Source organism: Equus asinus, chromosome 24 (genome assembly GCF_041296235.1).
Source record: "Equus asinus isolate D_3611 breed Donkey chromosome 24, EquAss-T2T_v2, whole genome shotgun sequence".
Taxonomy (NCBI): domain Eukaryota; kingdom Metazoa; phylum Chordata; class Mammalia; order Perissodactyla; family Equidae; genus Equus; species Equus asinus.
This window is the reverse complement of record NC_091813.1, coordinates 18,018,531-18,044,015: the sequence shown is the minus strand read 5'-3', so window position 1 is coordinate 18,044,015 and position 25,485 is coordinate 18,018,531. Positions and strand designations below refer to the sequence as shown.

The window sequence follows — 25,485 nt, the reverse complement described above, 5'->3', positions numbered from 1 at the left end:
TTACTTTGGATTGTTGATTTCACGTTGTAGATACCCAGTAGTGGGATAGCTGGGTGGTATGGTAGTTCTATTTTTAGTTTTTTGAGGAATCTCCATACGGTTTTCCATATTGGCTGCACCAGTTTTGCATTCCCACTAGCAGTGTACCAGGGTTCCCTTTACTCCACACCCTCTCCAATATTTGTCATTTTCAGTCTTAGTGATTATAGCCTTTTAACAGGCCTAAGGTGGTATCTTAGTGTAGTTTTGATTTGAATTGCCCTGTTCATTAGTGATGTTGAACAGCTTTTCATGTGTTCATTGGCCATCTGTACATCTTCTTTGGAAAAATGTCTGTTCATATCCTCTGCCCATTTTTTGGTCGGGTTGCTTGTTTTTTTATTGTTCAGTTGGGTGAGTTCCTTATATATTATGGAGATTACCTCTTGTCAGATAGATGAATTTGGAAACATTTCCTCCCAATTGATGGGTTGTCTCTTTGTTTAGATCCTAGATTCTTTTGCCTTGTAGAAGCTCTTTAGTCTGCTGAGCTCGTACTTCTGTATTTTTTCTTTTGTTTCCGCTGTGTGAGAAGTCATGGTATTCAAAAAGTTCCTTTTTAGTTTGATGACAAAGTGTACTAACCTATATTATGTTCCAGGAGTTTTATGGTTTCAGGATTAACTGCAAGTCTTTGATCCATTTTGAGTTTATTTTTGTTGTATGGTGTGAGATAATGGTCTACCTTCATTATTTTGCATGTGGCTGTCCAGTTTTCTCAACAGCATTTATTGAAGAGACTATCTTTTCCCCATTGTATGTTCTTGGTACCTTTGTTGAAAATTAGCTGTCAATAGATGAGTGGTTGTATTTCTGGGCTTTCAGTTCTGTTCCATTGATCTGAGTGTCTGTTTTGTACCAGTACAATGCTGTTTTGATCACTATGGCTTTGTAGTACATTTTGAAGTCAGGGATTGTGATGCCTCCACCTTTGTTTTCTTTTCTCAGGATTGCTTTAGCAATTTGGGATCTTTGGTTGCCCCATATGAATTTTAGGATTCTTTGTTCTATTTCCACGAAGAATGTCATTGGGATTCTGATTGGGATTGAGTTGAATCTGTAGATTGCTTTGGGTTGTATGGACATTTTAACTATGTTTATTTTTCCAATCCATGTGCTTGGAATCTCTTTCCATCTCTTTATGTTATTATCAATTTCTTTCAGTAATGTTTGCATTGTATAAGTCCTTCACGTTGTGGTTAAATTTATTCCTAGTTGTTTTATTCTTTTAATTGTGGTTATAAATGGAATTGTATTCTTGAGTTCTCTTTCTGTAAGTTCATTATTGGAGTATAGAAAAGCAACTGATTTTTGTAAGCTGATTTTGTACCCTGCAACTTTGCTGTAGTTGGTAATTATTTCTATTAGTTTTCCAAAGGATTCTTTGGGGTTTCCTATATATAAGATCATGTTGTTGCAAACAGCACGAGTTTCACTTCTTCACTCCCTATTTGGATTCCTTTTATTTCTTTCTCTTGCCTAATTGCTCTGGCCAAAATCTCCAGTACTATGTTGAATAACAGTGGTGATAGTGGGTATCCTTGTCTGTTCCTGTTCTCAGAGGGGTGGCATTCAGTTTTTCCCCATTGAGTATGATGTTAGTTGTGAGTCTGTCATATATGGCCTTTAATATGTTCAGGTAATTTCCTTCTCTCCCCATTTTTTTAAGAGTTTATCATAAATGGCTGTTGGATCTTGTCAAATGCTTTCTCTGCATCTATTGAGATGATCATGTGGTTTTTATTCCTCAACCTGGTGAAGTGGTGTATCACATTGATTGATTTGTAGATGTTGAACCATTCCTATGTCCCTGGTATAAATCCCACTTGATAATGATATATGATCCTTATGATGTATTTCTGTATTCGGTTTGCCAATATTTTGTTGAGGATTTTTGAGTCTATGTTCATCAGTGATATTGGCCTGTAGTTTTCTTTTTTTGTGTTGTCTTTGCCAGGCTTTGCTATCAGAGTAACTTTGGCCTTGTAGAATGTATTAGGAAGCATTCCATCTTCCCATACTATTTGGAATAGCTTGAGAAGGATAGGTATTAAATCCTCTCTGGAACTTTGGTAGAAGTCCCCAGGGAAGTCATCTGGTCTTGGGGTTTTATTCTTTGGGATGCTTTTGATTATTGTTTCAATCCCCTTCCTTTTGATTGGTCTATTTAGTTTATCTGTTTCTTCTTGGTTCAGCTTTGGGAGGTGGTAAGAGTCTAAGAATTTATACATTTCCTCTAGATTATCCGTTTTGTTGGCATACAGTTTTTCATAGTATTCTCTTATAATCCATTGTATTTCTGTGGTATCTATTGTTATTTCTTCTCTTTCATTTCTGATTTTGTTTATCTGAGCTTTCTTTTTTTTTCTCTGTAAGTCTGTCTAGGGGTTTGTCAACTTTATTTATCTTCTCAAACATCCAGGTCTTCGTTTCATTGATCCTTTCTATCGCCTTTTTTGTTTCAATAGTATTTATTTATGCTCTGATTTTTATTATTTCTCTCCTTCTGCTGTCTTTGGGTTTTGCTAGTTCTTATTTTTCTAACACAGTTAGGTGTAATTTGAGATTGCTTATTTGGTATTTTTCTTGTTTGTTAAGGTGTGCCTGCATTGCAATGAAATTTCCCTTTAATATGGCTTTTGCTGCATCCCATATGAGTTGGTATGTTATGCTGCCATTTCATGTGTCTCCAGATATTTTTTGATTTATCCATTAAGTTTTTCAATGATCCATTTTGTGTTCAATAGCATGGTGTTTAGTCTCAACATCTTTGTCTGTTTCTCCGCTTTCTTCTTGTAATTAATTTCTAGCTTTATACCATTATGATCAGAAAAGGTACTTGCTATGATTTCAATTTTCTTAAATTTATTGAGGCTTGCCCTGTTTCCCAACATATGGCCTATCCTTGAGAATGTTCCATGAGCATTGAGAAGAATGTGTATTCTGCTGTTTTCAGATTCAGTGTTCTATATATGTCTATTAAGTCCAACTGGTTTAGCTTTTCATTTAATTCCATTTCCTTGTTGATTTTCTGCCTGGACGATCTATCCATTGATGGGAGTGGAGTGTTGAGCTCTCCTACGATTATTGTGTTATTATTAATATCTTCTTTTAGGTTTGTTAATACTTGCTTTATGAACTTTGGTGCTCCTGTGTTGGGTGCATAGATATTTATAAGTGTTATATCTTCTTGGTGGAATGTCCCTTTATCATGATGTACTGCCCCTCTGTCTCTCTTTGCCTGTCTTATCTTGAAGTCTACTTTGCCTGATATAAGTATCGCGACACCTGCTTTGTTCTGTTTGCCATTAGCTTTGAGTATCATCTCCCATCCCTTGACTCTGCACCTGTACATGTCATTGGATCTGAGGTGTGTTTCCTGGAGGCAGCATAGTTTTGGCTCTTGTTCTTTAATCCATCTTTCCAGTCTGTGTCTTCTGATTGGAGAATTCAATCCATTTACATTTACGATGATTATTGATGTATGAGGGCTTAATGCTCTCATGGTATCACTCGTTTTCCGGTTTTCCTGCATTTCTTTTGTTTCTCGTCTGTGTGTTTTGGTCTACCCATTGAATTATGTTGTTTTCTACGATGTGTTTCTTTGTTTTCTCCTTATTAATTATTTGTGTCTCTGTTCTCCTTTTTTGTTTAGTGGTTACCCTGAGGTTTGTATTCAGAATCTCACGTAGAAGATAGTCCATTTTCTGATTGCCTCCTTTTTCCTTAGTCTAAACCGATTCAGTTCCTTTCCTCCTTACCTTCGAAACTGTTTTTCTCATCCCTTATTCCATTTTGTGTTGTGAGTTTGTGGTTAAACTGACAGGATTATCTTTGTTTTTGGTGTTTTCCTTCTCTTTAGCTTAATGCTATACTTGAGTATTTAATGCTATATTTTGAGTACTATTCTGATTCTGTCTACCTATTTATTTCCTTACTCTGTGTTTTGTGACCCTTTTCTCCATTTTTTTTTTCAGTTATGAGAGCCTTCTTGAGGATTTCTTGTAGGGGCATGAATCATGGCTAGGAAGTCCTTTAGCTTTTGTTTCTCTGGGAAAAGTTTTATTTCTCCCTCATATCTGAAGGATATTTTTGCTAGATACGGTATTCTTGACTGAAGATTTCTGTCTTTTAAAGATTTGAATATGTTGTTCCATCCTCTCCTAGCTCGTAAGGTTTCTGCAGAGAAATCCACCAAAAGCCTATTAGCGATTCCTTTGTAGGTTATTTTCTTCTGCCTTGTGGTCCTTAGTATTCCTTCTTTGTCATTCATTTTTGCCAGTTTTACTACTATATGCCTTGCAGTAGGTCTTTTTGCACAGACAAATCTAGAAGATATGGAAGCCTCTTCCACACAGATTTCCCTCTCTTTCCATTGGTTTGAGAAGTTCTTTGCTATTATTTCTTTGAACATGGTGTCTGCTCCATTCTCCTTTTCTTCTCCTTCTTGAATACCTATAATTCATATGTTGCATTTCTTAATTGAGTCAGATATTTCTCGGAGACTTTCTTCATTTCTTTTTAGTCTTAGTTCTCTCTCCTCCTCTGTCTGGAGCATTTCAACTTGTCTATCTTCGATTATGCTGATACACTCCTCTATGTTGTCTACTCGGGTGCTCAGAGACTACATATCTTATCTCTTCCATTATGTCTTTCATCTCTAATATTTCTGATTGATTCTTCTTTATAGTTTCAACCTCTTTTGTGAAGTAGCTCCTGAACTCATTGTTTCTCTACATCCTCTTTTACCTCGTCAAGTTTTCTGATGATAGCTATTTTGAATTGTCTTTCATTTAGAATACATATTTCTGTGTCCTCAGGACTGAATTCTAGGTGCTTGCTGTTTTCTCTCTGGTCCAGAGATTTGATGTAGCTTCTGATATTGCTAAAGGTGGGTCGGGTCTCATGCATTCTGATACTATTTGGTTACAGTTACTGCCTATTGCCACTCAGAGGGGTTCAAGATCCACATATTCTGAGACCTCCACCTTCAGCTGAGATGTCAGGCAGTAGAGTGGGAACAGGGTGTGTCGGGGGAAGGGGGCTTCCTCCTCCATACTCTCCAGATTTTCTCAGTCTTCTCTCACTATCTGGTCTCCTGGGGACTTGGCATGATGAGGTCTCCCTCCTTGAAAGCGTTCACCCCATTAGAGGGCTTCCCTCTAGGCTGCAAGAGCCCTAGGGAGTCCTTGATGTTCCCACAAATGAGCGTCCCCTCCCCTACTACTTTCCTAACAGAGCCTCCTGCAGTTGCAATCACAGTCTTTAGGGAAGGGAGGGAAGTTCTCTCTTACCCGTTTCCACCTCCTCTGAGGGGTCCTCCAGCCTCTCTGCCCTCCACTGTATGGCTGCATGTCTCTCCAACATTTTTGTGTTGTGTTAGGATGTCCTCTGTTGGAGTATGGATGCCATTTTTTGTTGTATGTTGGAGGGGAGAGAGTCTCAGGCAAGTTCACTCCACCATGATGCTGACATCACTCCTGCATACCTTACTTTTAAAAAAATGTTGAATTTCCACTATGAAAGCTTAGGATTTGACTATCCTTCTTTGCCATGCACTCATCACCTTTCTCTCTCTCTCATACAAACACACTTTTTACATATAATTCTGGATATATCATTACTTAATGTTTATGTTATTGTAACTACATAAATACTACGTACAACCAAGCCATGTAGAATACTATATATCTTTTCCTTTTCTGCACATTTTTCCTGTAATTAATCATTGTATTGTTTTATTCATTCGCTTTTGTTATGCACTTAATAACACCTCACCTCCAAACTCTTCATCAATTCTCTTAACCTGCTCTAAAGATATTTATACATACTCTATATTCTATCAGTTTCATTTTCTTAAATGCTCTCTCCTGGAATCTTCTGAGTTACTACAATCGAGAACAGTTATTCTCAAGGCCTAGTTACAGCTGTCATCCTGAAATTTCCTTTCAGCATCATCTTCTTTCATGCATTGTTCTTCAGTTTCCCATATATCATGTCCTTTTTCTTGGTTTGCTAGGTCATTTTGTTGGAAAATATTATCCAGTAGTGTCCTGAGAAAGGGTACATGGAAGGTATATTTCAAGACCTAATATGCCTGAAAATACCTTCATTTAACCTTACACTTGACTGACAGTTTGATCAGGTACCAAATTCTGAGTTAATAAATTTCCTGATAAATATTTGAGAGGGTTCCATTTTCTCCAATTCTTCCACTGTTTTGCTTTTGAAAAATGGGAAATACTTGTATTTCTGATATTTTCCTTATAAACTGTAATGTTTTTTCCCTCTTCTTTTGAAGCATATAGGAGCTTTTCTTTATCCCAGCATTCTGAAATTTCACCTTCATGGCCTTCGTATATGTCCATTTTCATTCCAAGTACTGGGCACTTGGCAGGCTTTCAATCTAGAAACCAGGTTTTTCATGTTTATTAAATTTCTTAAATTGTATCTTCAATAATTTCCTCTTCCTTTCTCTTTCTGGAACTCCTATTATTCAAATGTTGGACCCACAAATTGGCCCTCTAATTTTCCTTCATTTGCTCCCAAATTATCTATTTTCTTTTTCCTCTAATTTCTGGCAGATTTTCCTCTCTAAATTTCCAAAAATTCATTTAATTCATGTGCCTTCATTACAATATTTTTAATTTTTTAAAAAAGCCTTTTATTCCCCTAAATTTTATTTTAAGGCACCATTTTCTTTTTTCTGTAAGAAGCAAGAAACAGATTCTTCACTAGCAAACTCTGGAGACAGCATCTCCTGTCAACACCTTTATATCAGACCTGGCCTCTGGAACTGTGAAAGCAGAATTTTCTGTTTTAAGCCATCAAGTTTGTGGTAACTTGTTTCAGCAGTCTCAGGAAACTAAAACAGTAGGCAACCCATCGATACATTACAGTCCATATTTTTCCAAACTCATTATGCAGCTCTCCAACCTTCACTCTCTCAACCTGAGCACTCTCCCTCCTTCCAATTCCTCAAATGCATCCTGTCTCAGGGACACACGCTATGACCACTGCCTCGAAAGTTCTTACTCCAAACTACCTCTCATTCTATTTAAAAACTACTTCCTCCATGAGGCCTTCCATGTCCTACCAACTTAAATTAGGTCTTCTCTTTTATTCTCTTCCATTGCCCCCCGCTCATTTCTTTTTCTTATCTGTTGTTTTATGTGTATTTGTTCCTTTATTCATCGGCTATCTAGATTATCAGTTCCCTTTGGCAGGGACTCTGTCTCATTAGTCTACCACGGTATATCCAGAATCTAAGACAGTCCCCAGCACATGACAGGAGGCCCATGTTTCATGTTAGAGCCCCAGCACTGGAAAAATGTTACGGGAAAAACAAGAAAATAGGTTTATGGTTAATCTCTATATGCTCAGAGTAAAATGCTCTCCTTTAAAACCATTATTGCCTATAAATAAATGAGAAGCAATTTCATGTTCTCAGAAATGTTTAATTTTTCCAGGTCTCACATTTGATAGCTATGATTTAAGTTTTCCCAACCCTTATAAGTATTGATAACTATGAGGGGTGGTTACTTTAAGCAGATTCTGACCTCAATGGAAAAAAAATAAACTAAAAAAGATAGCTTCAAAATACTATTTATAAAGCTTCTAGAAAATCTAAAATATATTTCACAAAACTTGTTGAAACTGGGAGGAAGACATTTTAATTTTTATGTAGACACAAACAAAACCACATAGCGTATATTCAAATGAAACTAGGGTTACAAGACTCTATATGCAATTATAAAGTTTCCAATAGCACATAATTTATAGCCAATAAAGTAAACAAGGAACAACAGACCCTATGTTCTAACATAAAGCAGTACTTTTTTTCCTTTTTTGTTTGCTATACACATAAATCTTTAAACAAAATGAAATTCAGCAACTTACATTTAGAAGGAGAATACAAATAGTCTCCTTCTTAAGCTGACAGAAATATTGCTAGGGTCTTTGATTTCCAATGAATATTTTTTTAAGCCACATACTGGAGTTAGTTTATTTCTTTTGCATTTAGAACAAAATTGTATGGATAATTTTAAAAGTTAATGACGGAAATAAGATACAGTGGAAAGAGGAAAGAATCTGTGGTCATACACAGGTTTGAGACCCAGGTCTTCCAGAACTGGCTAATTAAGTACACTCCGTGAGTCCTTCAATCTGCCTGTCCTCAATCTTTTAATCTATAAACCAAAGAAAGTAATAACAACCAGGACACAGTTACTGCCAGAACAGATAATAAACTCCAGGTGAAAGCATTTTACAAACTATAAAGTATAATATAAAGGTAGACTGCTGTTAATTATCTTGAGAACAGATATTGGAATGTAAAGTATACCTTGAGAATAAACTGAACCAAGTTCTGTTCTGTCTATTCCTCTTTCCGCTGCCTGAGCACTGAAAGTGAAACATCACTTTGAAAATCCACGGGAGGTTTAAATTACACACTGATATAGTGTTCAAAATGAGTATTAAGATTTCAGTTTACGATACAACTTGTATCAGTAAATGCTCATTAAATTAAATACAACTGCAGGAACATTAGCCCAGATGTTTTTCTTTTTTTTATTTTAAATACAGTTCTGCACAAGGATGAAATGCACATGGAGCCCTAACCTTAGATTCCACTTCTATCTACCCAGGAATATACTAAAACAAAGCAGACTGTAAGTAGCCTTAAAAATCCTTGAGGCAAACTTTAAGAAATGAATGAACATCTATGACAAAAACAAAAAAGGCAGAGGATAAAGCTTTTTGGAAAGTCACCAAAGGTACAAAAGCCTATCATTACTAAAATGATGTCCCAAGTCACAGCAGAGAAATGTATAAGAAATGCTGCTAATTGGACAGAATCAAATTAAAAGTTAATATGTTTTACTGGTTGATATGATTACAGCATGAATAAGCTTTAAGATACAAGTAAGAAGTCCACATTGGTGGAAAAGACATCTGACTTAATGAACCACATCTTCAGACACTGCCTAAGGGCCACCTCATTGGTGATGTAAGCAAACAAGACAGCCTAGGAGGGAATCAGCAACGACAAATCCTAGATCAGAGATGCAACATAACAGAGCCCTAGAAGAAGGGATCAATGCAAAGAGTAAGTGAAACTATGGCAGTCAAATAGTTAATTTACAATGGATTTTCTACAATTAAAATAGAAAGAAAAAAGTCCATGGTGCCTACTAAGTTCATCGGTCAGGGGAAGCTGTGGCTGTGGAAGGATAAGCAGTGACACCATGAGATGATACCCAGCTGCAAGATACATGGAGGCACTCAAAGAATGTCAATACAATGTCAATATGACAGCACTCCTGCTGACGAAGGTTCTGTACAGCAAAATGCGATCAAAAGTCAGAAAGTGGTAGTTAGGTGTATGGGGGCATATGAACACAACTTGTTTTCATTGTCTTATTTTCAATTGAAAAACTGCCTCATTTTTCTCTAATATAAGCTCGCATTATATCAGAAGAGTGGAAAAACTGGGATATTGCCCCTTCCTCAAGGAGAAGAGCAACAAGAAATATTTATTAAGCACTTATATGACTCTAAATATTATGCCAAGCACTTTATCTGCATTTACTCATTGAAAATTCCCAACAGCTCCATGACGGAGTCATATTTATTATCTCCATTTTATAGATGTGGAACTTGAAGTTAGTTAACTTGTCTAAGGTCACTACTAGTAAATAAAAGTTTTATGACTCTAACTTATGCTATTAATCTCTGTGATAAAAACATTGAAAAGTTAAATAAAATATTTTTTAAATCTTAGCCATATCAGATAAGCTGAAATAAGACAGCATATGGCAAATTGAAAAGTGAATTATGTAGACAATAATCGCTAGAGAAATTCAGAAGAGGTGCCCATTTCAGGATCAAATTGATAAGAAAGAATTTATGAATGAAGTGAGGTTTGAGCCATCTTTTGAAAAGTCAGTAGAATTTGAATGAGAAGACAGTATTTATGTGGGCAGGGTATGCCAGTCAATGATCTCCTAGATGTTATTTACTTTGGGGGATCTCTGTACCCAGGAAAAAAAGCAGAGGCTCTAATACATCAAAATTGTGCATGCAAGTTAAATTGTATACCTTATGACCTTTGACTTGCAGAAGAAACTCAAGTATTTAACAAACCATACAAGAATCCTCATTACCTGCCCTTCTCCATCACAGTAGGCTCATTCCCTGCTAAGCTCCACTCCTTCTCAGCCAAATCCCCAAACTTGTAGCAGTTCCAGGATCTCCAGGCATCCTCCTGTCTCTGCCTCTGCTCAGCACCTTGCATACCATTAGCACCCTCCCACAAGTTATCTGTCAGGTGGCCATCTTAAATCTTACCCATCTTCCCAGGTTAGTTCCAGGCACCGCAGAGCCTCAAGAATGAAAAACAGCGATCAACCGAGATGGGGAAATAAGACCAGAAGAAAACAGTGGCAAAGCAGGGAACAAAGAAAACATAAACATTTTATATCTTATTGTAAATAGAACAAGAACTGGCAGCTATAAAAAGGAACAATCAAGAGAATAAGAACTCACAGAAACTAAAAATATTTCAGCAAGAATAAAAATATTCCATAGAATGGCTAGAAGAAAAAGTTGAGGAAATCTCCCAGGAAAACCAAAAATAAAAAAAATAAAAGGTATAAGAAAAAAGATAAGAAATTCGGAGGATCAGACCAAGAAGTGTTGTAGAAAAAAGGAACAGAGAATATTAGAAGGCAGAAATAAAGGAGAAAAACTGTTCAAAAAATTTTTCAGAACTGAAGGATGAAATCTCAGATTCAAAGCCTCAAGAAAAAGAACTTTAAAAGACTCATATTGAGGTACACTATCCTGTAGTTGCAAAAGAGTGGGAACAAGAGAGATCCCAAATGCTTCTGGTGGGTATGTGAGGATGGGGAATAGATCACATTCAAGGAATTAAAACGAGAATTACAATGGAATTCTCACTAGCAACACTAGAATCTAGAAGTTAGTAGAAAAATGTCTTAAATTCCATGCAAAAATTATTTCCAACTTGGAAATTATCCTAATTCATCAATAAATTTTAAAGCTGTAATAAAATATATTAAGCCAACAAATATTTTAAAAGTTTACAGCCCACGTACCCTTTCTAAGTGAGCTCATAAAGAATATGCATCAACTAAAGGAAGTTATAAACCAAGAAAAGGAATATATGAGATCCAGGGATGATGAGATCCAGCATAAGAAAGCAGGAAAGGGAATTCTCCAGGTTGTGATGAAAAGAAAAGTCGTCCCTGGAGTAAAGCCAAGCAGCAGACACAGGAAGCATCAGTGCAGATGAAGACAGGAAGACGGAAGGCTCCAGAAGCTGTGTCTCAAACAAAGATGGAACTGGTGAGTGACTTCACTTGTTCGGCCATGCTGAGAGGTGGCTGTTCATAGCCCTATCAAAGAGTCTGAAGGTACAATCAATTATAGCTATGTAGAAAACTAAACAAACGGAAAAAAATAACTCTAAGTAATTATCTTTAGAAAAAAATTAAAAGTTGCTCAAAAAGGAAATGGAATTGTATATTACATGTCTCGGTGCTAAAAAAAAATTATAGACTCATAATAATATAAATACATAATACCGATTTTACCAAAAGTTTTGATAAAAACTATGTTTGGAGAGTAGGTAGAGGAGAACAAGCTATATAAGACAAATTTTTACCTTCCATTATACTAAGTGAAGAGACAAAAAAGAAAATAACCTGAGAAATAGCAGTGTAAGCCTTTTATTTAAAACAGAGGTAAATGTCGGCAGAACAGGAGTAAAGGTCTGGCAGTGGTGGTCTCTAAGGGGTGGTCCTGAGGTGTCAGCAGGGCTAGCTGTTTGTCAGTGTAAATATGGAACATCATCTGACTTTTGAAAACAGTGTCACAGGTTTCCACTTCCAGGAAGCGGACTTAACGTTATCTCTATTCCTCTCACTAAGCACAACAAAAACCCTGGGCCTCATATGTAAACAACCCAGGAAGACTGAAGGTGGACTAGCTATGGACCTAAAGACCAAAGGAAGGACAACGTGGTGAGTTCCCTGGTTTTCTTCTTGCTTCAGATATCCTAGATTTTGAGCTAAAACAGCCAACAACCCAGAAATGCCAATGGGCACATACAAAAACAAAAACACACAACAGCAACACGAGCCTGCTTTCTCTAGCCAAAGCAAAGCAAGGAGACTGCCTAGCAAGATGGGAAGTTCTTAAAACATAACCTCCCAGAAGCAAACACCACAGAAACAACTGCGGCCCGCCCCCACCACGAGCAAAGGCACGGGGGCCTGGGGGGCCGGGACGGCCAGCGCACCGGGCTGCAGGGAGACGCCCCACAGCCACCGGGGCAGCGACACAGACACTCTCAGTCCGGGCGAGGATCGGTGTCGGGAGCCACTGCCCGGTGCGTGGGTGCTGTGGTGCATGGACCTGAGGAATAGCTAATCAGAAAAGGAAAGAAGGACGGAAGCCCGGTCCGAGGGCGCGCTTCTTTGAGGGGCTCACCTGGAGCTCCACTGGTAAGCATGAGTAGAACTAGCCAGACCGAAGAAGGGCATTCTAGGCCGAGAACCGCCTGGTACTAAGGCACAGAGGGCAGGAACAGAAAGTGCTTGAAAAACTACAAACAATTCTGACTGGAGTGAAAAGTGCTTAGGATGGAACGAGAAAAGACGCTAGAGAGGCTAGAGGGGGGCTGGGTGGAGAAGAGCCTCCGGGCTCAGGGGAAGAGCGCGCACTGCGTGCGCATCTGTGAGGAGCCACTGAAGGGTTTTCAGCAGATTCTAAAGATCACTCTGACAACGGCGGGGTGGATGGATCAGAGGAGGATCTGGTGCGTCAGGAATCGCACAGGAGGCTACTGCCAGAATCCACACAGGAAGGGATGAGCACGGAGACCACAGCAGGAGGGGGTGCGGGGAGTATATAAGCCATATCTGATACATTCCATAATCTGGGTCAGTTTTACCAAATTTGAGGATCGTGAAGAGAGAGAATGGAGAGAGAAAGCAGAGCCACAGTAACTCTAATACCGGGTGCTAGTGTTCACGGGCTACTAACTAGCTTTGGGCCCTTGGGCACATCTCTCTGGGCCTCATTTTTCTCAACTATCAAGTGGAGATAAGAATGGCAACCATGTCTGTCTCTCAGAGTTATTGTATAAATATGTATCTTTGTATAAATATTGTATAAAAATGAGATAATGGATGTGAAAACACTATAAAAATGGTAAACATAGCGTATTATTTCCTGTTGCTGCTGTATCAAACTAACACACACTTAGTGGCTTAAACAACATAAATTTACTCAGTTACAGTTCTGGAGCCCAGATGTCTGGGGTGGGTCTCACCAAGCCAAAATGAAGGTGCTGGCAGGCCTGTGTTTCCTCCGGAGACTTTCGAGAAAACTCGATTTCCTTGCCTTTTCCAACGTGCATTTCTTGGCTCATGGCGCCTTCCTCCATCTTCAATGCCAGCAGCAGAGCATCCTCCATTTCTCTCTGATTTGGACACTGACCCTCCTGCCTTTCTTTTTCCCTTATAAGGACACTTGTGAGTACTGGGCCTACGTGCGTGATCCAGGATAGTCTCCTCCTCTCAAAGTCCACTAATGAGTAACCTTGATTCCCACCTCACCCCATCACCTAACGTAACTTACTCACAAGTTCCAGTGACTAGGATGCGGGCATCTTTCGGGGCCGTTATTCTGCTGACCATATATACAAAAGATTCTAATTGAATGTCTGCTTGGCAGTCAATTGTTTTTTTCAATTTCACAACTAATATGTCCAAGAGTTGTTTTATAGTTTAAAAAACTAAGAAATCTGAAGAGAAAGTTCTCTATGTAACTCACTATTATGTCTCTAAGATTTAGCAATATATGCTAAATACCTAAAGGCTCAATGACAACTATAGATTTTGATATTTAAGTTAATATAATTATTATGATCTCTTCAAAACACTAAGAATTTAAGACAAAGATATGATTACAAAATCTAAATAGAATCATAAGCATTCTGGTGTTAAACTTCTATGATAGTATCCTGGCCTGTAAAGAAAAGCACAATGCTACGATTAGCTCGTGATGTTTCTAATCATAGAAACAAACACATTTTCAGGTCTGGAAACATAGGAAAGGTCAGGCTGTCAGTCAAACAAAGGGCATTCAGTACCTCAAAGGTAAACACTCCTGACCCCAAGCAAGTACACAGGTGAGTAAGAAAGGTGCCATATGGGGCCTGCAAGTGGAGGACGGCTCAACCCAGGTTCTGTCCAGACTGTTCCACAGGACCCCGGGGGCAGGCCTAGTGCAGACCCCTATAAGCCGTCTGGCTTCAAGACACGTACCTTCTGTATCTGTCAAATCTTTCACCAGGGTATCTCATTTCAACCCCCTATGTCTTGAATACATACAGCCCTGACATAACTGATATTCACAATCATGACCTCAAGATTTTGATAGATATCAAGTTCTTATTGATCATTAAAGAAAAACTAAGTTATGGTCAGAATAATTTTACTACTAAATGTATTGAGGACGTGTTTTTGAAGATTTCTATTTTATTTAAAACCTAGCTATATGTGAACTATAAATACGTGAAATCCCTTTGTCAGAATTTTAAATATTCACACCACACCTTTTCCTATCACACTGCATAAACATAAGTTCACTTTAATGAAGTCAACAGCAGGGCTTAAGTTTTTAAGCAATACAATTTAAACACTTCCAATCTATGGAAACAAGGTTTTTCCAAAAAAGCAAATTTTTTTCTAAACTACGATGTTTTGTTTAAATCAGTCAATAGTATCAATAAAAAATGCACTAATAGGAGCTATCCTATATTTCATGCCAGAATAGATTCTTTCTTGACACTTTATAATCCAAGAAAGCTTTTATAAAAAGACAGAAAAGCATTTATAAAGAACAATCTTTAGTAAATTTTTTCTAATACAGAAGCTTTATTAACATATCTGGAAGATGATGATGGTAGTAATACTGATGATGATGGTGACAACAATGAAAAGATTTTGAATGATTTAGTCTAAGATGCTTTTGCTGGGAAGAAAAAAAGTCCCCAGAGACAATGTCATTAAAACTTATTTATGAATCATCATCCTAATTGTAAATGCAGTGAACAACCTTATGAGTCTACTTTCTCTAAATGCAACAATTACCTCTCCTAGAAAAGACCAAAGTCAATCACTCAATCTTCCACTGCTGAAGAAAGCAAAAAAATACACAAAAAAGATTAAAGAATATTAAGTATTTGAGATATTTATTGATGATTAAGAAATAGATTATATATATCAGATACTACAATAGAAAATGTGATATTTAATTCGATTGACCATGTCCAGTAGAGAAAAATTTTGGTTTCTCAGATAAAAAATTCAGTATCTTCTCATAAATGCCAAAAGCTCAATCATAAGGTTTTCTATAATATTGATCAAATCATACCTGATAGAGAGGGAAAGAACAGACGTACGTGCAATAAATTAAGTTATTAATTCAGTTTTGCCAGGGTTTTGAAAATTCAAGTAAGGCCTATACTGTACAAAAACTTTGACCTTAGATAATGGTGCGGGGCACAAACAGTCAACAGTGATGGATCAAAAGAAACAAGGCCAACAACCTTTTTCCTACAGTGAAATACAGTTAATGAGTTAGCTAGACCTTTAGTCACCTCTGTGATATTTTTAGTAGTCAATTAAAAAGGATTAAAATGTGAAGGCATTTGGAGTTTCCCAAACAAAGGATCAGATAGTGAGGAAGATAGAAAGTAACACAAAAAAGAAACTCCATTATGTCCCAAGAGCCAAACAAAAAAACAATTTCAGGTTACCTCAATGTCACTTGTAAAAAGAAACCCTGAGTCAACCTTTCTAAGCCATGTTACATACATAAGAAAAAAAAAACATAATAAAGCCCTATATTGTGTGTTCCCCAGCCAACTTACTCAATTAACCCTCATGCAGAGGGTCCATCGGGTATTATGCCACTTACAAGAGAAATTCTAAAAGAAGAAAAACATAGTCTTTGATTTCCAGGCATTTGCTAGTCAATGTCAGAAAAAGAACAAATTCAATACAATACAGTTAACCCATCATGAGGAATTTAACACTCAGAGAAAGTTATAGATTGGAAAACCATAAATGTTAGTGTTTTTCTGAAAAATATTGAGACTTTGAGCAGTAAGAAGTAAATGTAGGCAAGGAAAACAAAAGATGATAGAGTCCAAGGCTACTGATTAAGAACAGGGAAGGTACCTCAAAGGAGAGAAGCACAAGCCTGAAGCAGAGGTGTCTACGGAGAGATGGATGCTGTAGCAATCAGAGGCCAGAGGGGGGGACACGAACACAGGGGAGAGCTGCAGACGACTGCAAAAGAAGGCCCGACTAGAGACTCTGAGCCACAAGGCTAAGGGACAGCAACAGGCACTATTCAATGGGAATGTTCACCAAAATTACTGACATACTATTTCATGAATAGAAGAGATTTATTACTTACCCGATTTATATGGTTGTTCCTTAAAATAATCTGTAGTAGGGTTTTCTCAAATTCTTCCAACTTCTTGGAACACTTTTTCAGAATATGAATAGATAAGTTACAATCACTGATCAGTCTAGCTAAAGTGTCAACAGCTTCTGTCCAAAAGCTTGAAAAAGGAAATTTGGGTTTACGGTAAAAAGTGATCAGGCCATCCAGCAACTGGAAAACAGAATCCGATACCGCGGAATAGTCGTTTTCAAAGAGGCTCAAGTCTGTTTTCAGACTCCCTGATTCTGTCAAGTTCTTCAGTTCAAGCAAATGCTGCAAGAACTGCATGTGAGAAGACAGAGGATTTTCCGGAGTAGCACCGTGTCTTTTCACAATGGGCAGTGGTGGGAAGGGCGTAGGGGTGCAGCTCTCCACAAAATGCTGGGACATCTCCAAAGGTTCAGTTCTCTGCTCATTTGATAAACCACACCCAGAATCTTCCAGCAGACTTAACGTATTTTCAGAACATCTAGGTTCCTGAGCCTGCAACTGGGTGGATGGGTCTCCTAAAATAGAAAGGAATAGAAGTGTGTTATCTTTCTGTGGCTAAAATTTTTTCATATAAAAACTAGTCTTTGATTTTTCTAACTTAAAATGCTAAATGAAGCATGCAAATATGTATTAAACATTTAAAAAACAGTGGTGCAAAAACTGAATAGAGGGAAAACTGTGAAAGAAATTGCTTAGGCTGACTGTAGAAATGCTCTTTATCTTCACTGGGAGAAAGCAAGGGTGACTCATCAATGCACTGTCGGTCACTCTCTCTCGTTCCACTAGACGCCATGCTTGAAAGATACAGAGGAGAAACCACAAGACCTCAAGGAGGTCACGATCTGCTACAGACTCCAACAGGTAACTACAAAGCAATAAGGTGCATCTAGAGATAGAGATTTGCTCAGGGCACTATGAAAATAGGAGTACCACTGAACAGCCTGCCTGGTTAGATCAGTGCCTCCTGGAAGAGGTGATGGTGGAACTAATGTATAGAGCGTAAGAGGGAGTTCACAGTTAAAAGTCAGGGGAATGGAGTAAGAGAGAATCCCATATACCAGAGGGGTAATTGCAAAAGCACATACCTACGAAGGAAGAGAAAAGCAGTGTGCATGTAAGGACCCACAAGTAGTTTGAAATTCCTTTTACAGAAAATATAAGTCAAGACATTAAGATGGAGAAATATGTAGAAGCCAGGTCATAAAAGATCTTAAGAGACATATTAAGGACCTTAGAACTTATAGGTTGAGTGTAGAGTGACTATAATTCAAGCTTGAATAATGTAAAACTCCTTTGGAAAAATTATATGCACACCCACACATATACCTGATATACAAAAATAAACAAACAATTTATATATGTATGTGGACTTATTTATAATTATTCAAGTATATCTATCTGTATATATATCTCATAGATCCTTGAAACTATATCTATAACCACTAGAATCTTCTGATATTGCCTTAGAAATACTTGCAGTTAAGGCTTAACCTTAGGTTTAACCTAACTTGAGGTCATTCTCTGAGAGAGATGCCATCATAAACGCAGATAAGGTGGTGGTGGTTTGTAAAATGATGATCAGTAAAAAGTACAAACAAAATTGAAAAAGTCTCATTGAACATTCTAAGCACATGCATATATCTGTGAACCCAAGTTTGAGAAATACCTCTGTCAGCAATGGGAGCAGGAATGAGGCACTAAACGGTGTGATGCAGGAAAGTGAAATGTCTTATATTCATTCACAGATCACTCTGGCTATATGAAGGGCAAGTTGAAGAGGACACAGGGAGACATGAAAAGATCAGTTAAAACACACCTTTATTAGTCCTAATATCAAGTGATAAGAGAAATGAGCCAAGGAGTTGCAGTGGAAGGGCAATGAAAGGACTGACCGGGGAAATACAAAACATCCAAATATAATCTGGAGGCCGGGTGACTGACTAGATGTGGGCAATGAAGTAGAAGTAGGAAAAAATGCACCCCATCGTTCTGACTTAGGTGAGTGGGAAGATGATGGTGCTACCAACTGAAATGGTAACAATATGGACAGAAGAACTGGCTTAGGAGAAACGATGACAAGTTCAGTTTTGGTCATGTAAACCATGAAGCAACTGAAGGAAATCCAGGCAAAGATATTCTCCTGGAAATTGGCCACCAGAGCCTAAGTTGGAGGGAAAGGTCTCAAGTGAAAATACATTTAGGAGTCATCAATGTGTAGGTAGTATCTGAAATAAAGGAATGGTTATAGTCACTGGGGATAGTATGAACAGTGCCTAGACCAGACGGTCAGAGAGGGACCCTGAGGAGTATCAATATTTGAGGGCTGAGTAGAGAAAAAAAAATCACTGAGGAGACAGAGAAGGAATAATTAAACAGGAACAAGAAGAATAAAAATGATCGTGTCATGAAAGTCAAGGAAACAGTTCCAAGGAGAATTACATGCAGTAGTCCAATAAGATAAAAAGCTGAAAAAAATATGTTCGAATTACCAGTTAGAAAATCACTAGTGATCGTACACATAGCAGCTGTAGTCATTCAGGGCAGTGGACAGAGGCCAGAGTGAATGGACTGAAGAGCGAATCAGCACAAAGTTAGTGAAGAACGACCAATGCTTCTGAGGTCTTGATCAGGAGAATATAAAGTGGAGAGTTACTGCAGGCAAAAGTGGCATGACTGGGCCAGCTCCGTGGCCAAGTGGTTAAGTGTGTGGGCTCAGCTGCAGCGACCCAGGGTTTGGATCCTGGGCACGGACATGGCACTGCTCGTCAGGCCACGTTGAGGCGGCGACCCACATCCCACAACCAGAAGGACCTGCAACTAAGATATACAACTGTGTACGGGGGGGCTTTGGGGAGATACAGCAGGAAAAAAAAAAAAAAAAAGATTGGCAACAGTTGTTAGCCCAGGTGCCAATCTTTAAAAACAAAAAAAGTGGCATGACAAATTGGGAGAAACTTGACCAATTACAGAGTAAGAAGAAAAAAGCAATAGAAAAGCAAAAATTGGAGATATGAGAAAAAATAAAAATGCCTGGTGGGGCATGGTCCTAGAGAAGGTAGGAGGAGATGGAGCCAAGGACCCCAGTGATAGGTTGTGCTTAGTGATATGGAAGCAATTTTTTTCTGCTCTGAGGCTGAAGGAAACAGAATGAGAATGCAAAGGATGGGAAAAAATACCCCTGCGCAAGTGAAGTTAAAGGAGAGCTCACCTAACACTCACATTTTTTCAGAGTTGGAGACAGGGGCACACTAGTTGAACAGGGCACAGGAAGAAAGACAAAAGGGACATCTTCTACCCTCCCCGCCATACATTTGGAAATCTAATTTGTTGCTCTTTTGTCCTTCAGTAAAATTAGAAGCTGGTAAGGCAAAATCAGTGGATGGAGCTTTAACTTATAGTTCATTCACTTAACAAGTGCCTACTAAAACCACTACAAGTGGGCAAATTTGTGCTTGCTCATTATCACTGCAATATCTGCCCTCCACGTTAGGGAGATAACGCAGTAAGGTGGAAAACGTGGTGGTAGCCAGAACAGTGAACTACCAGCAGAGTGTTTAACTGCACGTGGCTATTTCTATACTAAAACAGGCAGACAGCCTGCTAGTTTTGAGCCAAGTTTCTTTTTCTTATGAGCAAGGATAAATATCCAAAATGACTTATTCTCAAGACATCCGTCTCACCATTCACAAAAGTAAAGGGGGGGACTACGGTAATTATTCAGATAGATTATATTTTTCTTTCATGCAATTCAAAATGGTTCTCCACTAAGAAAGTGAACACAAGTTTAAATATCTCAGTAACCTGCTCAATTTGCCATCAAAGAAAGCTGAACTTCACGGGTGTTCAGCTTTTCTTATGAGTCTTCAGGGAAGACTCATAAAACAAATTCTACCAACAACCAAATTGGGAACCAAAACGCTGCTTTCTGATTTCAGCTTTTCACTCCTCACTGGTGTGCCTTTTGGGAAGTGACAGCCACTCCAGATCACCTCCTTCATTGCTGACAGGCACAAATGTGAAGGGAGGCGTCCTACCCATGCACGCGCTCCAGTATAGGAAGACATAAAACCGACCAGCATTCTTTCTGGCTGCTTTGTTTATGTACCATTGGAAGAGAGTGATGAGGGCATATGTTGGAGATGCCCATGTGGAAAACCACACAGAGAGGAAACTCCTCTCTGCCCTAAAAGAATGCATAAACCCCACAGCAGAGGACCACCCTGACACTTTACACAGCATGACTTACAGTGTTAAAGTCACTCTATCAGACTGAATAGAAGAGTCTTACAGTCGTATTTCACTTTACAAAATAGCTTCATCAAATAATGCAAGTGTTGTTCCCCAGAACTCTGGAAGATACGTTATGATCCCTAATTTACCATTCAGGAAATGTAGGCTCAACTTGATTAAGAGGCCCAGGAAAAGTCACATAGTGAGCAAGTGAGACCAGTTCTTCAGGTTTATGTCCAGTCAGCATCCGACCACAGCACGGAGGCCTGTGTGCTTCCATACCAGCTTCTGCACATTTCCGCAATAGTGTTTATTCACTACGCCATCCACTTGTTCATGAGCTCCTGAATGGCAGAAGTCCTGTCTCTTGTCATCTTTGTGGTTGTCCACTGAATAATAGCATCTATAGAAGACTCCTTATCAAGAGAAATGCTTAGTGCTAAAACTTGCTGCTGGCTGAGACAGGTCTTCTCTCATCCTTTAATATTCATAATGAGCCAGGATCAACTCCTTGGCAGCTTACACCAAACCACAACAATTATATAGATATAAGAGAGATCAGATGGATAGAACAGATAGATCGACAGACACAAAGAAAGAACACAGTTATTGCAATAATCACTTAAAATGCCTCAGAATATTTGCCAATAAAAAGCTAATAATATGCTTTTTATAGCATCTACTACCTCTTTAAAAAATAACCAATTCATTTCCTCTCCTATTTATCCTCAATGATGAAAACTTTGAAGATTACAAACAGCATTTTCATTGGAAACCAACACTTTCATACAGGAAACCACTTACTGCCTAATAAAGTAATTAATAGTGGGCAAGTGTCATTATTGTGTATTTCCTTAGAAGATGGAAAAGAGAAATAGGGAGATGTTTACTTCTAGAGGAGTAAACATTTTCAGTGATAATGAATATTAACAATTACAATCTCTGACAGTCATAAATAAGATATTTATTCACAAAAACAAGCTTTTTAAATATCCATCCTTATTTGAGTAATATTACATAGCCTGGAAAGAGACAGTAACATACCCCTGTCACTTTAAATGAGTCTCACATAACTACAGTCAGATTCTACTCATTTGCTTGGATGACTTTTCTCAACATCAGTCTAACAAAGCATCATGCCCAAAGGAGACAAGAGAAAATGAAGCCATGCTGTTGCAACTTTCTGAATTCCTGTTTTTCCAGGAGGGACTAAAACCAAACACAAGTCAAATGATGCTTCTCTCTCAATTTCTCACTAGGCTAAAGAAATTGAGGACTGTAATTTCTCTCCAAGTCACCAGATATGATCTAACTAACATGCTTGCTGTTAGATTTAAAAGACATAATAAACTACACACACACACCCTGATCAAGCACAGTCTAGCACATATTAAATTCTCAGTAAATATTATCTATTGTTATTAAATGATTATAGATACCAAGAATCTAAATTATACTAAAGTATGAAATCACATAAAAAAGTACATGAAATAAGACATCAACTAAAACTACAGATTCTCTCTAAAATATCCTATAGTCCCTCTCATACATTGGATCCCACAGACTTTGAATTCCACTTTACTGAGCCCTCAACTCTTCCATTTTCTTTCAGATGTTAAGTCCCAACTTAACCCCTCTTACCATTTTAGAGATGATCTCAAACATACTCAACAAAACAGACCCAGTGCCCTCCTGCCACACATTCTGCCCTAGAAATGCCCACCCTCGAATCAACAGTGAACATATTTTCCACTGCCCCCCAAAATATTCGCATCCACATCAATTCTTAGTGCCTTTTGTCATCCATTTTGCCAGTCCCTACCTCATGTACAAAATTAGACCTATAGAACCAACTGTCTAAAAGGCATCTTTCTCTGTACACCCTGAAAGTCCCATGAACCTTATGTTTATAAAACTGATCAAATCATCTTCATGCACTGCACACATAAACATACAATTCACGTTTGGCCTGCATATTATCATCTCGCCTGATAGCAGGACTATTCCTCCAGTCACCCGGCCCAGGGTGAGGGACCATCCTTGGCTCCTTTGTCTCTTCTATCTGCCACATAAAGTGAAGTGCCATGTTATGCTCATTCTACCTTCTGCACCTGTTTAGTTAGGACTCTCCAGAGAAACAGAACCAATAGGACATATATAGAGAGAGAGAAAGAAAGTGATTTATTACAGTCATGTGCCACATAATGATACTTCAGTCAACAATGAACCACATATACAATGGTGGCCCCATACAATTAGCATCATATAGCCTAGGTGCGTGGTAGGCTATGACATCTCGGTTTGTGTGAGTACACTCTGTGATGTTTGCACAATGACGAAATCACCTAAGGACATATTTTTCGGAACACGTCCCCTTCATTAAGTGACACATGATTGTATAAGGAATTGGCTCATGCAATTACGGAGGCTGAGAAGTCCCAAGAGTTGGAGTCAGCAGGCTGGGGACCTAGGAGAACCAATGGTACAGTTCTAGTCGAACTACAAAGGCCTGAGAACCGGGAGAGCAGACAGTGTAAGTTCCAGTCTGAAGGCCCACAGGCTCAAGCTCCAAGAACGGCCGATGTCTCCGTTTCAGTCCAAAGGCAGGAAAACACCAATGTCCCAGATCAAAAGCAGTCAGGCAGAAGGAATTCACTCTAACTTGGCCTTTCTGTTTTATCTGGGAGTTCAACTGATTGGATGAGGCCCACCCACATTAGGAAGGGCAATCTGCTTACTCAGTCTATTCAAATGTTAATCTCATCCAAAAACACCCTTACAGACACATCCAGAATAATATTTGACTAAATATCTGGGCACCAGGTGGCCCAGTTGACATACAAAATTAACCATCACAACACATGTTTGAACCTGTTCTTCCCCAGTCCCTTCCGCCACTTTAGTTCATAGCATCACCATCACTTGCAATGATTTCTGCCATACCCTCACCCAACCGATGTCCCTGCCTCTAGTTCTGTCCTCTTCTAGGCCACATTCTGAACTGGCTGGGGAGTCATCCTGCTAAAATACAGCCACACCTCGTTTTATTGTGTTTTGCTTTATTGTGCTTTGCCAATATTCCATTTTTTTACAAGACCCTCCACTGGCAAAAAGATGATGACTTGCTGAAGACTCAGATGATGGTTAGCATTTTTTAGCAATAAAGTATTTTTTAACTAAGGTATGTACATTGTATTTTAGAAATAATTGTATACTTAATAGACTACAGTATAGTGTAAACATAACTTTTATATGCCCTGGAAAACCAAAAAATTCATTTGACTTGCTTTATTGCAATATTCACTTTTTTGCATGGTCTGGAACAGAACTGGCAATATTACTGAGGTATGCCTGTACTAGTTTGATCACAGGATTACTGTCCTTATAACCTTCCAAAGGGTTCTGTTACCTTACAAGATGGAGTCCTCCGAGATCCTCAGCTTGGCACACAAAGCCTCTCGCTGTGTAGCCCCTGCCTACTGTCCCAGACTTACCTCCATCCTCACTCTTACTTACATACAAGCAATAGTAAACTCTTACAGTTTACCAAAACATTCCATGCTAATTCACACAATTATGCATCTGCACAAGTTGCTCCCACTGTCTGGTGTGTTCCTATACTAATACCCAGAGATGGACGAATTCTTCAAATCCTGCTTCAAATCCTTTGTGAAACCTTCCCTGCTCTGCTCAGAGGAGAAGAAATCACTCCCTGTCTGGGCTATCTTGTACCTTGCACACACTTCTATTACTGAACTCATCAACCTGTTTTGAATGCATGGGTGACTCCCTATTGGAAGGCAGAGATTTTGAGGGCAAACACAGAGTTTTTGAGTATTTCTGTTCCCTGATGCCTATCCTACAAAGTTGGCGGTTTGAATACTTGTTGAATATTTATATACACAAAAAGTGAAATCAAATAGCATTTCTTCAAATGCACTGAAATGTCATCACAGGCATATATAATTTATTATGACCAACTACGATTTCTTAGCATTAATAATAATCACTCACATGTACCAATGCACTGAACAATCTAAAAGTAATGTTTCCGCCACCTGGTGGTCAAACAGGAAATGCTATTTTAAAGTACTTCACAATTTATCTGAAATGAGCGTCTCACTGTAAAGCAATAGTCTTCTGTCTCTGGAAGGATGTATTTCAGCAATTGCAGAGCATATTTGAGAAATGTTGACAAATTAAAGGTTGCAGTTTTGTTCAATCCCACTCTAGCAGCCTGCAGCACAATTCTTTCAATATACCAAGAGAGACAACGTCAAATGCCATCAAATTCTAAGTAAATGGAAGGATTTGTCTTAGCTGAATCGTCTTCACTGCATGAAGTTTACATAACAAAACAGTGTATTTGTGTGCCAGCATGGTTCAGGACTATCTGACAGCATATTTGTGTATCTTTGTGTGCTAGCGTGGTTCAGGACTATCTGACAGCGTCTTGTGTGCCAGCTTGGTTCAGGACCATCTGACGTCATATTTGTGTGTCTTTGTGTGTCAGCTCAGTTCAGGACTATCTGACAGTGTCTTTGTGTGCCAGCCTGGTTCAGGACTATCTGACATCGTATTTGTGTGTCTTTGTGTGCCAGCCTGGTTCAGGACTATCTGACATCGTATTTGTGTGTCTTTGTGTGCCAGCCTGGTTCAGGACCATCTGACAGCATA

General features: G+C 38.6%; 1 protein-coding gene across 3 annotated transcripts in view; it reads right to left on the bottom strand.

Moving 5' to 3' along the window:
- MEI4 (meiotic double-stranded break formation protein 4) overlaps positions 1–25,485 on the bottom strand; it is a 242,743-nt gene that overhangs the window by 164,370 nt on the left and 52,888 nt on the right. For all 3 annotated transcript variants that reach the window (XM_044757455.2, XM_070496398.1, XM_044757454.2), the window contains exon 3: positions 16,558–17,093. In XM_044757455.2, the coding sequence (XP_044613390.2) occupies positions 16,558–17,093 (536 nt within the window). The remainder of the gene's footprint in view (positions 1–16,557; positions 17,094–25,485) is intronic.